This window comes from Lynx canadensis, chromosome F1 (assembly GCF_007474595.2).
Source record: "Lynx canadensis isolate LIC74 chromosome F1, mLynCan4.pri.v2, whole genome shotgun sequence".
In the NCBI taxonomy this organism is placed as follows: domain Eukaryota; kingdom Metazoa; phylum Chordata; class Mammalia; order Carnivora; family Felidae; genus Lynx; species Lynx canadensis.
In genome coordinates this window covers 25,355,133-25,368,687 of record NC_044319.2, presented here as the reverse complement: position 1 = coordinate 25,368,687, position 13,555 = coordinate 25,355,133, and the positions used below count along the sequence as shown (strand labels likewise).

The 13,555-nt window shown below is 49.7% G+C and overlaps 1 protein-coding gene across 2 annotated transcripts; it reads right to left on the bottom strand.

Annotated features, from left to right (window-relative positions):
- Positions 1-7,083: 7,083 nt before the first annotated feature.
- RGS16 (regulator of G protein signaling 16) lies at positions 7,084-13,349 on the bottom strand. 2 transcript variants are annotated; one of them, XM_030303026.1, is made up of 5 exons: positions 13,107-13,349; positions 12,095-12,205; positions 11,275-11,339; positions 10,820-10,986; positions 7,084-8,936 (listed from the first exon to the last, which is right to left on the bottom strand). In XM_030303026.1, the coding sequence occupies exons 1-5, from the start codon at positions 13,148-13,150 to the stop codon at positions 8,715-8,717; spliced, it is 609 nt and encodes a 202-aa protein (XP_030158886.1). In that variant the 5' UTR covers positions 13,151-13,349; the 3' UTR covers positions 7,084-8,714. The 2 variants fall into 2 exon arrangements, with proteins under 2 accessions (XP_030158886.1, XP_030158887.1); XM_030303027.1 differs by having other exon boundaries at positions 11,275-11,336.
- Between the last annotated feature and the right edge of the window lie 206 nt (positions 13,350-13,555).

Below are 13,555 nucleotides of genomic sequence, written 5' to 3'. Positions count from 1 at the left end.
AAAGGATCAGGGCCTGAGCAGAGAGCCCTCTAGAGGACAGTGGGGCCCCCACTCTGACTGCCCATGGCTAATCTGACGTCCAATATAGAGCTGTTCATCTTTCAGCCCTTTAGGCTTTCAGGCCACCGCTTCCAGCTCTGTCTTTACATGCTCTTCTAAATCCCGACCTTTCTGAGGGAAATGAGTGGTAAATGCATATTTATTGAACTCTGTGTGCCAGGCGCCCTGCCCATTGCTTCACAAGTGACATGACCCCAGTTGACCCCTAACAAACCTGTTGATGATGAACCTGTGGCTCAGAGAAGCTAGATAAACCCAAAGCCCAAGCTCCCTCACTCATGTGGGCATACTCAACTCACTCACTGCCCGAGGCACGGAGGCCTCCTCAGGCGGGCACCAGGATGGCAGTCTGGAGACTTGGTCCTGCAGCCAGAACTGTGGCTGTTTAGGGGAGTGACCTCAGGCGGGTGGATGGTTTAACCGCGTCGAGCCTCAGTTCCCTCGTGGAACATGGTTTTTAAGATTCCTTTCTGCTCTAGAAGTTCGGTTCTTGCCACTCTCCTCGCACTGAGATGCATACTGTGTACTCAGGGCCGCAGTGGGAAATATTCCTGTCCACAAGGAATATCCAGTCTTGCTGGGGAGACAAACTCCTGACCATCTTGAACCAGGAGAAGCAAAGAGGGGGTGGCTCAAGAGACAGGTAGAGTGTGACAGCGGGCCTGGTAGGAGGAGACTTTGTTCTGCTCACAGAGATGCCAGCCACTAGGCTGGTGCACAGCTCCAGACTCTGAAGAAGGAGCCACCAAGAGCAGAGGCAAGCAGGTCCAGGAGTGAGTGGGAAACTGAGGCAAGAGCATGCAGAAAAACATAGGCCAAGGCTACATATCATGATGTCCCCCTCCATCCCCTGGGCTTCCCCTTTCCACACACAACATGCTAGGATGGGGACACAGGGTCCTTCCGCTTTCCTTCTTTGGACCAGAAAGAGCCCTAAGGCTGCAAGGATTAGCCCTAAAGTGCGACTAAACTGCATGTTACTTACCAGAATCTCTTCTTGTTGGATCTTGGCAAGAAGACAATGGGGTCGAGTTGAATCAAATACATGACTGATGTTCTCACAGCTTCCTCACAATTTTGCTAATGAAATCTAGGTTTCCCTGCTTTCCTTTGACTGTATTAATCATGCACCTCACCTATTCTGTGAGCCTGTTAAGAACAGATGAGAAAGTAGAGATGTGGCTAAAATCGGAAATTGAAATTTGCAACCAAAACAAACAAAAACAGGATGCTCATGACCCAAGTGATCATAAAGCAGAATTCTGAAGGAATAAACAAAGGAGTAGCAAGAAATGTGGGCAAGACGAAACAGCTAGCATAGCTAGAAACTCCCTAGCACCTGCGATTGAATAGAGGCTGTTGCCAGGGTATTCCATGCTTAGGAGCAGGAAATGGCAAGACTCTTGCTAGCAGATGTCAAGGCACTGAGTCTCCAAAATGCTTTGGAGCAAGGACACCAGAAGCAGGCTGCCTCGCTTCAAAGCCGACTCTCCCACCATAATAGAATAATTACCAAAAAAGAGCCACATTTTTTTTTTTTCAATCTTCCCTTCACCCATGCTCTTCACAGTTTAACTTCATACTGGAATCCTCATTAAGTGGTCTCGTTACTCCCCTCTTTGAATCTTGGCTGGCCCCGTGACTTGGTTGGCCCAGTAGAATGTGGCAAAAGTAATAGTGCACCAGTTCCAAGCCTAAGCATGTTTTCACTCTCTCGGGACCCTGCCACCATATGAAGAAGCCTGGACTAGCCTGCTGGGTGGTAAGAGAGACACAGGGCCCAGACACCACCATTGCCCAAGCCAACAACCAACCAATCCTTAGATGTACGACTAAGGCCATCCTAGACCTGCCAACTCTTACCAGACCACCAGCAGATCACAGATGCAAAAACAAGCCTAGCTGATATTAGCTGAGCCTGGCCAGATAAGCAGAAGTGCCTACCTGACCCACCGACTCATAAGCAATAATACAGGCTTATTATTTGAAGCCACGGAGTCTTGGAATGGTTTTTTATGCAGCAACAGCTAACTAATATATAACTAGCTAACTCTTTGAATTTAGGCAATTTCCTTAAGCCTTCTGGCCTCGGTTTCTACATCTGTAATATGGTGATAATAATAACAGTAGTGACCTCAAAGGAAGGTTGTGAGGGTTACAGAAATAAATATATGTGAAGCACTTAGGATAGTGCCTATGGCATATAAGCAGCTACAATTTGTTGAGCACTTACTGCCCGTGGGGAACTGTGATGAATATTTGTCATAAATTTTCTCATTCCGTCATCACAAAAGCCCTGTGAAGCCAGTACTATTGTTATTCGCAGGTTACAGGAAAAAGTGAGGCTCTGAGAAATCCAGTAATGTGCTGAAGTTTACTCCACTGAGAAGTAGCAGGTGTGGGACTGACTTCAGAGCCCGCTGTCTAAAGCAGGACCCTACATTGTCTGTGAAACTGCCTCTTGGAACAGGCATGATGGGATAAGTTAAGGCACTTATCCTCTCCAGCAGAGAACTCTTTCTTAAGTGGGGGCCCATCACAAATAAAAGGTTAATCCACACAGCATTGCTTTTCTCAAAGTTTAAAGCAAATCCTCGTCTAAGTTCCTTCCAAAGCTTGGAAATCACCAACACTGTAAGTCGAGAGGTATCTTTTCTAAATGATGGAGACTCAAACTCCATTATCTAGCAGCTAACTGCATTACATCCCTCACCCTTGGGATCTTTCCTCCGTTATTTAAATTTCAAATTTCTTTTCTTCCCTAAAGCAATTTGAATAGCTGGACCAATTTAAAAGTTTCAGTAAAAGGGAATTACCTTGAGATCAGCCCTTAATATGCCCTGAACACCTTTCTCTCTTCACCTAAGAGCTTCAGTTTTTAAAGTTAATTTAGCCCTATTGACTAAAGTTCACTAAAGAAATCTTGTTCTAAACCCTGTACTCACCGGGCTGTCTTAAAAGTTACGCTAATAATTTTCATTCATATTAAAACTTCACGTGCTTATTAAAAAGCATTAATAAACAAAACTATAAGTTATACCTCTTGGATACCATTCCAAAGGAAGTAGCCAAACAAAATATGGCAGAAGTCAAGCAATACTAAGGAAAAAGTATGCATTGCCTGATATGGCCACAGGGAGGCAGCAGAGGGTGAAAGATGGGCCAGGGGTCCTTGGCAGTCTTGTGGAAGCAACAACAGCACCATGTGGAAGCAGCACTAGCTGACTGGGGTGGGGAGGGGGGTTGAGCGAGTTGATAAATGGCTCAACTCTTGATTTCCTCACTTGAAATTCTATAATACTCTGCACATCAGATGATATACAATACTGGAACAGTTGGACTATTTTTGAAAGAAAAGTAGATTTGGAATCCTGATTCTTCCATTCTGCTCAAAGTCGGTAAATAATTACTATCTGATGCCCACTGTGTACAAGGCACTGTGCTAAGTACTAGGAATCAGGTAATAATAATAGTAACTAACATTCATGGGAAAATAAGTGCCAAACACCTATTTCATTCAATGTTCCCAAAGAGGGGTGCACTTTTATTATCTTCATTTTACTGTGAGGGAACTACCTTACTAATTTCCCAAGGTCATAAAGCAAATGAGCCAGGATTCCAACCCAAATATTTTGACTCCACTGCCAGGGCTGTGAACCATTTTGCTGCAATCTGTCCGGTCCCATCTTATCAAGGTAAAGGATATGGCTTTTGACCTTGAAGAGACCAGTTCAGGGGAAGGAAAACAGCATGAATTGCACCATGCAGTATGTACAACAAAGTGAAAAAAAGAGTGTGTCCTAGAATCACGGAAGTGGGAGAGATTAACTCTGTGCAGTTGACATGTGGGAAGGCTTCACTGAAGAGGTGATGTTTTGGTTGGATTTAGAGGAAGGCATTTCCCTCCTCACCCCAAAACCCCCATTTAAAAAAAAAAGAGAGAGGAAGAGGGCATTCCCAGCACAGGGAGCAGCATGTGTGTAAAGGCCATCTGGGCAGGGGACAGGTCAGAAGAGGGACTTGGTTCAGATCAGAATGAGCCTCAGATGCCATGGTCAGATCTGGACTTTCTCTTGTAGACAAAGGTGAACCATTTTAATGCAGCCATGACACGCGCATATCTGTGCATTATGGGTGAAGATTGGCAGCGTGGGAAATGAATGGGAGAGGCCGGGGAGGGAGACCAGGTGGAAAGCTGTCTTTGTAGCTCAGACTGGAGAGGACAAAAGGCTCCTCTAAGGAGGTCTCTGTGAGCCTGGGAAGGAGAAGCTGGACTCAACCCATTTCCAAGACTGGATGCGATGACATAGGGAAGAGATGGAGAAACCTGAAAAATGGGTGGCCAGCCCCTGTGTGTATCAGGGTTAGAGAAGCAGAAGGCAGTGCATATTGGTGGCGGATGATGATGACCTTGGTTTTGAATGTGTTATGTATGAAGAGCCGGTGGGACATCCAGGGACGGATCTGGATGGAAGTTGGAAACCATAATCTAAACTTTTCTCCTGCTGGATTTAAAACTAATCATTAACTCAAGAGCCATTTCCTGAATGCTTATAGGCGAGGCCCTGGGGAGGAAGACCTGCCTAATCCCAGGAGCTTGCCCTCAGGTAAAGAGAAGCAGAAAGCAGGGATCTAAGTGCTCTAATTCAGTTATGAGCAGCTGTGGTACATTGAAAGAGAGGCATCCATAATCAGACCCAAAGGTTCGGGGAAGGCTTCCCAGAAAGATCCTTGAGTTGGTCTTTGGAAGATGCCTCCCTAGCTGAGTAGACGCGGTGGAAAGCAATGATGAGAGGAGGGGACACAGCAGGCAGATGGTCCAGGATGAGGAAGCAAGGAAGCCCGAGACAGTAACAGCGAATCTGGGAACTGTGACAGATTTGTTTTCAAGGGACAGGGGAGAGAGTAGCGACAGAGGCCTAGGAGGCCAGCATTTCCCACTTAGGAAATGCTTTGTCTGCTGAGTCAAAGTCTAGAGTGCTCTGGGGAAGGGGCTAAGGATACCAGAGACACTTGCTTAGCAATGTGATCTTCAAGAAGTCACTTAAGCTCTCAGAGAACCATTAGAGCATGGGACGGTTTTGAGCCTGACACCCGGGTCAGCAAAGAGGTGTGTTTTTTGTTTGTTTTTCTTTATTTTGAGAGAAAGAGCATGCAGGAGGGCAGAGAGAGAAGGAGACAGAATCTCAAGCAGGCTCCGCACTGTCAGCATGGAGCCCAATGTAGGGCTTGAACTGAGGAACCATGAGATCATGACCTGAGCCAAAACCAAGTCAGACGCCCAACGTACTGAATCACCCAGGTGCCCCAGCAAAGAGCTATTCTTATCTCTGATGTGTACCTGTCACCTTCAGCCACACCACGGAAGCCAAGGCCACTTTTTATGTGAGAGGGAGGTTTAGTGGGGTGGGGACAAGCCTTGAGGATGGTCCCACTGGACTGTGGGGCCTGTGGCACACACTGCAGACATAGGAGGTCTCCCATCCCCGTTCGTTTCTCTCTCACTCACTGATTACACCTGCCTTTTCCTACTGACCACCCACACTGCTTAAAAAATGTGTGCCCGTGTCTAGCCGCATTCAGAATCCCCACCCGCTATGAAATAAATGAAGCTACTTTCTGGTGAAAGTACAGTTACTGCTTTTGGTTTTCTGCCAGGCACCCAGTGGACACACTCAGATTCATGAGAAGGTGAAGAGATGGAAGGAAAGTAAGAACAGGACAATGTGGATACCTCCCCGCCTCCCTGGGGACCCGTCTTTCGTCATCTATCACATCCCTCCTCCCATCTCTCACACACTGGACATCCCCCAATGGTGTAATTTGGCTCACATCTCATCTCTGCTGCTGTCTCGAGCCAGCTGCCCTGGGCATATTCCTTGCCCCACAAGCTTCAGTTTCCTAGCCAGGTGTTACAGGCTAATACACCTACCTCACAGAGCTGGCATAGGGACCAAATGGGACCAGGGCCTGCCACAGCATCTGACCCAATCTTCTCTGGCCCTAAGGTCCAGATCCCTCCTAGAACTGCCCACAGAATTGCCCCCTTAGATCTGGGTTTAGAGTGCGAATCTACCGGGTTTTCTGCCCGTCGTACCCCGAGTCTGGCCACTAACTCAGACTAACAATAGGGGAGAAATAAAAGTCAATAGCAGGTCCAGATCTGTGTACAAACAGATAATTCAAGAAAAGTTCTTGGGCCGACAGCACTAGGGGGACCCTGAGCTCACCCTGTCCCACATTTTCAACTAGATATCATCCACATCCAAGCCAACCAACTGCAGAGTACAAACAGATAATTCGACGTAGAAGAAAAGTTTAAATACTGGTAATGGGGTGGGGCAGAGGATTGGTAGGGTAAGCAAAGGGAATAGGCTCTTGGCAAAGGATGAGCAGATATGATCCTTGCAAACCTACCCCCAGATTCTTGCAAGCCCAGCTTAACCCCCTTACTCCCCTCAGCCCCTGGAGTGGAGCGGCCTTGCAGACAGAGTGGCTTCCCGGAGCTCATCTCAAAGACTTCTACGAAATTATTTTAGAAATATGAACCCTTTGAATGTGCATGAAATTCTAGTGCAAATTAAGAATGGGCAAAAGTGAAGATGCCCAAAAGCCACCCCCTAAGTGAAAACATTTGGCTACTCGACCGAGGAGTCCCGCCCCTTGTGTGTCTGTTAGAGGCAGAGTTGGGAATGGTTCGTGCTGCGTCAGCAGGGCAAAGGCCATGGGCTCCGAAATGACAGCAGGCTGACAGGGTCCAATCAACACAACAGCCAGACCCCAGCTGGGGCCATCGTCAGCTGAAGGAAGTTACCAATCTTGGTGGCCACCCTTAGCACCTAGCCCCTCCTCATCAATTCTGCCAGTCACCAGACAAACATGGGTCTTTCCCCTGTGCCTCTTCCCGGAACACAAAAGCTCTCCCGCGTGCCCTGAGGGATTTCCGGAGGCTAACTCCTCCACAAGGCTTTCCATGGCGTTTCTCCTCGCCTCTTCCAGACCACACAGCCCCCACAGACAGAATCTCATATCTGGGCTTTATGTTTATTCTACAAGAATATAACATGTTAAAACAGGGAAACAGGGATTGAGTACACATTCCTGTCTAGGAAACCAGCTCCATTGTCAACAATAAATAAATATTTAACCAGTGAGGAGTCCCTGACACGCTAAGAGGTTCCCAGCACGTAGAGGTAGAGTCTGACGGTGGAGAGGGAGACAGTCAGGCTGCCAGTTCCTGCTGAGATTCTCCAGCAGAGGCAAAGTGAAATTACAATAATAAATAACAACAGCAACCACACAACAGTAATAAAATAATATGCTATGACAATGGTCACAAAACCAACAATACATTATACTTAAATAATTTTCTCCTGGAGGAGCTCACAGCGCAGAGAGAACAGTGTTGCTTTTCCTGGGGCATAACGGGGCTGCCGGGTTCATTTGCCTCCGTGGCCCAGGCTCGTGCAGAAGTCTCACCACAAAATAGGTGTTTGGTGTTGCCCTGAGGTGACGAGCAGGTTCTGATTTCTCCCAGTCTGCCTCCTCCAAGCAGTCTCTCCCCCCAGCTGCACTCCCAGCTTCTAAAGTCTTCCGAAGGCCATCTTGGTTCCAGGCCCGACTTTCCCCCACACTCTGGTAAGGGCACCTCACATCCATAGGAAAGAAACACAAGGCTCCCCTTCCACTGAGGGCGGCTCTTTTTCCCTGTTCTCACACCCACAAAAAATACTGGCTTGATTTCAATGGAACTTTTGGAAACTGCCAAGAGAGATCTCATGACCCTTTTCTCCCTAGCTCCACCCTGCTGGGCCCAAGAGCTGGGCTAGCCACTCACTGTGGGGCCCCACACCTGCCTCCTCATGGGCCCTATGTTCAAGGGCAGCATGGAGCCACGAGAGGGCACAGCCCAGCAAGAGGCCCCACAGGCCCTGCTCACAGGCGGACCTTGCCTCAGGCACAGGGTCAGGGACCACCTACAAAGGTCACCAAGAGCACCAAGATTAATTTTACAGGCGCAAGATGGCCCCTTTTCCAGGCTCTCTACTGACTTGCAAAGAGGCTCAAAAAGCCAGTTTTTGAGGTATAAAACTCTTGCTTGGGGAAAGCATCAAATTGGTTCTCCAGCCTCAATAAGACTGTGAGGCTGGACACGGGAATGTTAAGAAGGGCAAGCTAAGCGACCCTCGGACAGCCCAGAGGTGAAGGGGACAGACTGGGAACGCCCTTCTGTGTCCCGGACAGCCTGGGAACTAGGAAAACAGGATGCAATCGGAGTCAGCTGTTCAACAGGCAGATCTGGTGGTCTTCCCCTCTCTCGTTTACAAGTTCCCCTTATCCAGGCTGGAATATTTCCTGCCCCGTGGAGAACAAGAGCCAATGATCACTCCACCACCACCTTTCCTTTTCCCGGAGAGCCCCACACAACCCTCATCTCCAGCCCTATCCGCTGGTCCTGGAAGCGGGGGGTGGGGGGACCCACTCCTGCACAGAATTCAGTCCCACAGTATCTAGAGGAGAGGGCGCTGCTTCCAAAACAGGCGGCCAGATGGGCTTTTTCCTTCACTGTCCTCTCGGGCCTGCTTTGCAGAACCTGCCTCAGGGATGGGCGACTCCACCTCTCTTCCTGGCTGGCTTCCTCACTGCTACAAGGCTCAGGTGTGTGAGGGCTCCACCAGGCCGCAGCTGGACGGAGAGGCCAAGGCGGCCGCGGCTTGGGCGGCCAGGTCCCGGTAAGCAGGTGACTTCAGGAAGCGCGGATACGAGTCCTTCTCCATCAGGGTGCGGGTCTTCCCCTGAGCCACGTCAAAGCAAGCGGCTGTGGCGGCCTGCACATTCGTCCTGGTCAGCTCCCTGGTCTCGTGGTCTATGTTCACCTGTGGGAAGGAGGGCAACAACGTGGGTGAGTGGAGAGTGGGCAAGGCGAGGGGGTCAAGGGGTCAGGGGGCCGAGGAGGGCCTGACGGGCAGGTGCAGCAGCGGAAGGGGTACCCGACTCTGAACCTGGAAGCTGGGGTCTCCTGAGCTGACCATTAATTGGCTTTTCAACTGTGGGCCTGTCCCCACCTCGGATCCAGCATCTGCCCTCAAATCTCTCAAAGTTATCAAGAACATATTAAGAATGTATACAAATCCGGGGCCTCTGATTCTTGATTTGGGCTCAGGTCATGATCTCATGGTCATGAGTGTGGAGCTTGCTTGGGATGCTCTCTCCTCTTTTCTGTCTGCCCTCTCTCCCACTCACATGCACTCTCTCTCATGAACTCACTCTCTAAATAAATAAACAAACAAACATTAAAAAAAAAAAAAGAATATATACAAATCCAATCCCATTTCATCCCTGCCTCTGTACAGTCCTGGTTCAATTCGCCATCACCTCTCTCCTAGGTTAGTGTCAGAGCCTGCTAACTGGTCTCTCCCCTCCACCCTCACTCCTGTGGTCTAGTCTCCAGCCAGCAGCTACAGTGAGCCTTTTCAAACTCAAGTCAGTCTGTCAGCAGCAGTGTTGTCTTCCCTGGTCACTCGGAGGAAAAGCCAAAGTGTATGCTGGGCCCGCAGGGCCACCTAGGCCCACATCTGGCCACCTGTCTGACCTCATCTCCTACTCTCCCTCCCTCACTCTCCGTGCTCCACACGGGCTCACTGCCTGGTTCGTAGTAACTAAGACATGTGTTCTCTGGCTTTTGCACTTGCCATTTCCTGTGTTAGAATGTTCTTCCCTCCCTTATCTGTTCATATGTCACTTTATGGAACAGCCCACCCATCACTTCCCTTTGTAAAAACAAAAAGACCTCACACGTCCACCCATCCGGTACTCCTGTGCTCCCTTTTTTTTTTTAAATGTTTATTTATTTTTGGGACAGAGAGACAGAGCATGAACAGGGGAGGGTCAGAGAGAGAGGGAGACACAGAATCCGAAGCAGGCTCCAAGCTCTGAGCTGTCAGCGTAGAGTCCGATGCAGAGCTTGAACTCACGGACCGCAAGACCATGACCTGAGCGGAAGTCGGACGCTTAACCGACTGAGCCACCCAGGCGCCCCCTGTGCTCCCTTTCAAATCCTGCTTTGTTTGGATCAAAACACGCACCATCACCTGACATATATTTATGTATTTCACCGTTATTGTCATCTTCTCCCATTAGGGTAGAGACTTTTGTCCCTGTTATGTCTCTAACAACTATAACAGTGCCTTGCATGTAAATGGTGCTCAATAACTCTTTATGGAATAATGTGGTAAAAATTAAAGTGCTCAGAAAATACAATACAAAATAGGATACAAAAGCAAGGTATTACTATATTCTCTCCACAAGGTGGCCCCGTGCACTTTACCAAACGCTGAGGCCAGCCATGGAGACCTGAGGGAAGGTGGAAAAATTCACCAACCACATACCAACCAGCCTGAGGCACCGTCAGCCAGGGGACTGAAGCAGGTCACACAAGGTCCCTAGGGTGACCTGTCTCCCCACTTGTATATTTTAACCCTCTAATAAGGGCTTAGTTTACAAAAGCAGTTATGCACCAAAGCCAAAACACCTGTCAATCCCTCTAAGCCCCATCAGCGAGTCTGAGGGTAACAGCACCCATGAGTGGCACAGAACCTGGTTTTCCTAGTCTCCAGCCACAGAAGCCCATTCATGCCTGTGCAAAATAAGATCACTCTTTACACTCAACCCTTGCCCTGCTGGACACCCACCACCCCCAGTTCTCAGTGGGGAAAGAGCAGGCAGGTGGAGGGTCCACAGGACATGTGGAGGCTCTGACCTCTTTTGGGGCTTCACTGCGGATGAATTCATCAAAGATCTTGTGAGCCCGAGAGGCCAGCTTGGTAGCCGACCGGAGCTTCTTAAACTCCTCACAGGCCAGCCAGAACTCCAGGTTCTCCTCGCTGAACTCCGTCTTCAGGAAAGCGTGGAAGGCGGCTACTCCATCTGGGGTTGAGGGGAGAGAGGGAGAGACAGGTCAGACAGTGGGACAGCGAGGAATCAAAGAAGAAAGACAGCAATTGTAGTTAATGGCTCTATTTTTAGGATGCAATTTTCTTGAACAAGGACCTGCCTTTGTATTCTGAATAGAGGCTGGCACACTAGGGGATGGATCATTATTATTATTACTACAACTATTATTTTGCCCACGCTTTCAGCATCCCTCAGGCTGGCTCCAAAGCACATGGGTACACATGTGCCACCCCCGGACGGACACAACAGGATCCTACTCACTTTTACTGCTCAGTAGCAAGTCAAATGACTCTTTCCACCCCAGCACATCTTCTGAGAAGTTTCTGCTAGAAAACAAAACAAAACGTAAAGATTTTACTTAAAAAAATCAACAAACTAATGCCTAGCATAAATCCTAGCCAGAACTCTGATGGAGGTTGTAGAATTCACACAAAGTGATTACTGGAGCAGACTCCTCCAACCCTTGGTTGAGGCTACAGGTATTTTTGTAGGGGACAATTAATTCAGTAATGAGAAACCAAAGACAGAGGCCTTCTAGTCCTCAGTAGATAACTCTAAGACTGTCTCTTCACAGTCCAAAATTGTTTCTATTCCTCTGACCCTGGGCTTTGTTTTCTACATTTCCCCTCGTGGAAATAAGGGCCTCAGGAATAGAGATTAAGTCTACCCATAACCTCAGAGCCTAGAGCAGCACCTGGCAGTGTTGATTTTCAATATGAAAGGGCTTATAGGCAAAGTGCACACTAATGGGAGTAAAGTCATTGACTGAAAAGCCTCAAGTGTTCTTAGACCTTGTCCTAGCCCTGGTTGCAGAGACAGTGACATCTGCAGGTGGAGGAGTCTGGTAACTAGACATTCTGACCCTGGGCACACATATCTGTCGGTGGGCCAAGAACCCTGGAGCCACCGACCCAGTCACCCATAGCAGACCAGCAGGAATCTTCACTAAAATCTTCAGGAAGGGGTCACCAAGATGCACCCTCACACGTCCTAATTTCTGTTTGTATTTTCCTCCTTGTGGCTCCTCTCCTCGATCTGGATCCCTTCCCTCTAGGGCCCTAGGCCGGCCAGCAGGACTCACCCCTCTTTGCCGTGTTTGCTACTCCACTCGAACTTGCCAACACTGCCAGTATCAGAGCCCAGCTCTGATTTGTGAAGAAAGATCCCCAGCCGTGTCTTGAACTCTTTGGCTCTGGAAGACAAAGCAGGCACATGGGAGGATTCCCCATTTGCTCAGCCAGGGCAAAGAGGCGTCCCAGAAGAGTTGGGGCTGGTGCCACCCACCTTCCAGCCTCAAGGGTTCCTGGGAACCTTCAGCTGTTCCCAGGGCCTAAACTTTGCTTCTCTTCTTAATATCACCAACCCAGAAACAATGAAAGTAATGTTTCAGCTGTCCCTCAGTAGGACTTACACTTTCTGGGTTCAGAGCACAGCATACATGGCCTCTTTCCCACTTAAGTCACACTAATCTATCTTTGTGCCTGTTGATTAGCAGAATGCAGCTCGGCACCCTCTAGGCTTGTCATGAATATTTCTGGAACTTTGTGGAAACTGATTCCTGCCTTCTCCTTCACAGCCACCAGCTCCGGCAAGGGCTAGAGGTGGCTGAGTAGCTCCCTGGGAAGTGGGCACATCCCTCACTGGTGGACCCAAAAAACACTTCCCTGCCTTCTCAGGGCCAGGGGACTCATGCTCCTAGATCTGGGCTGTAGAATGAAAACCAAGTGTTTAAGAAACTAGAAAGGCAGTTCTGCCTGCTGATGCCAACGTGCTCTTCGTGTAGCCGATCTTTGGCAGGTCACCTGAGGACTGCCATTTGTCAGAGGCTGGGCTATAACAGTAAGCAGTGGTCCCTCCACTTCCCCTTGTTTTTCCTCCTCCCTTCTCTTGGCCCGTGGCGTCTCTAAGACTCTAAGGGAAGCATCTGAGAACGTGGAACTAAGGTGACCTCTGCCTCTCCTCTCAAGTCAGTAGAGTCCCATTCTCCCGCCCACCCGGTCCCCAAGCCTGCCACTCCACTCCTTAAGGACTGGTGGGGCTAGGACTTCTTCCTCCGGGCGGCTGGCAAGCTCCATGGGACAAGCTTCTCTTACCTCTCCAGGCAGGTGGTGGGGAAGGCGGCCAGGGTCCGGCACATAGCTGCGGGTTCAGAGCAGCACGTCGTGGGGAGGATGGTGATGGGCTCCAGCGGTCGCCGCGAGCGCGACGAGGCAGAGGGGCAAAAGGCGCGACTGGCACCGTTGAGCAAACCTGAGCTTTATCAGACTGCACGCAAGGAGGCGCAGCTACCGCGGCTTTTATTTCCTCGGAGGGGAGTGGGGCGGGGCTGCGCGCCACCGACCAATCGAAGCGCGGGGAAGGTGGAGGCGGGGCCAGGGAGATCGACGGGGCGGGGCGCCCGCCACTTGCACACAGCTGTGAGTCGCTGGGCGCACGCGGCGGCCCCCTCCTCCGGGCGGACGCGGCCACGCGGAGGGAGAAGCAGCAGGGAAGTTACAGGGCCCGAGGAGCGCCCACTCAGTTTGGTAGGAAAAAACCCGTC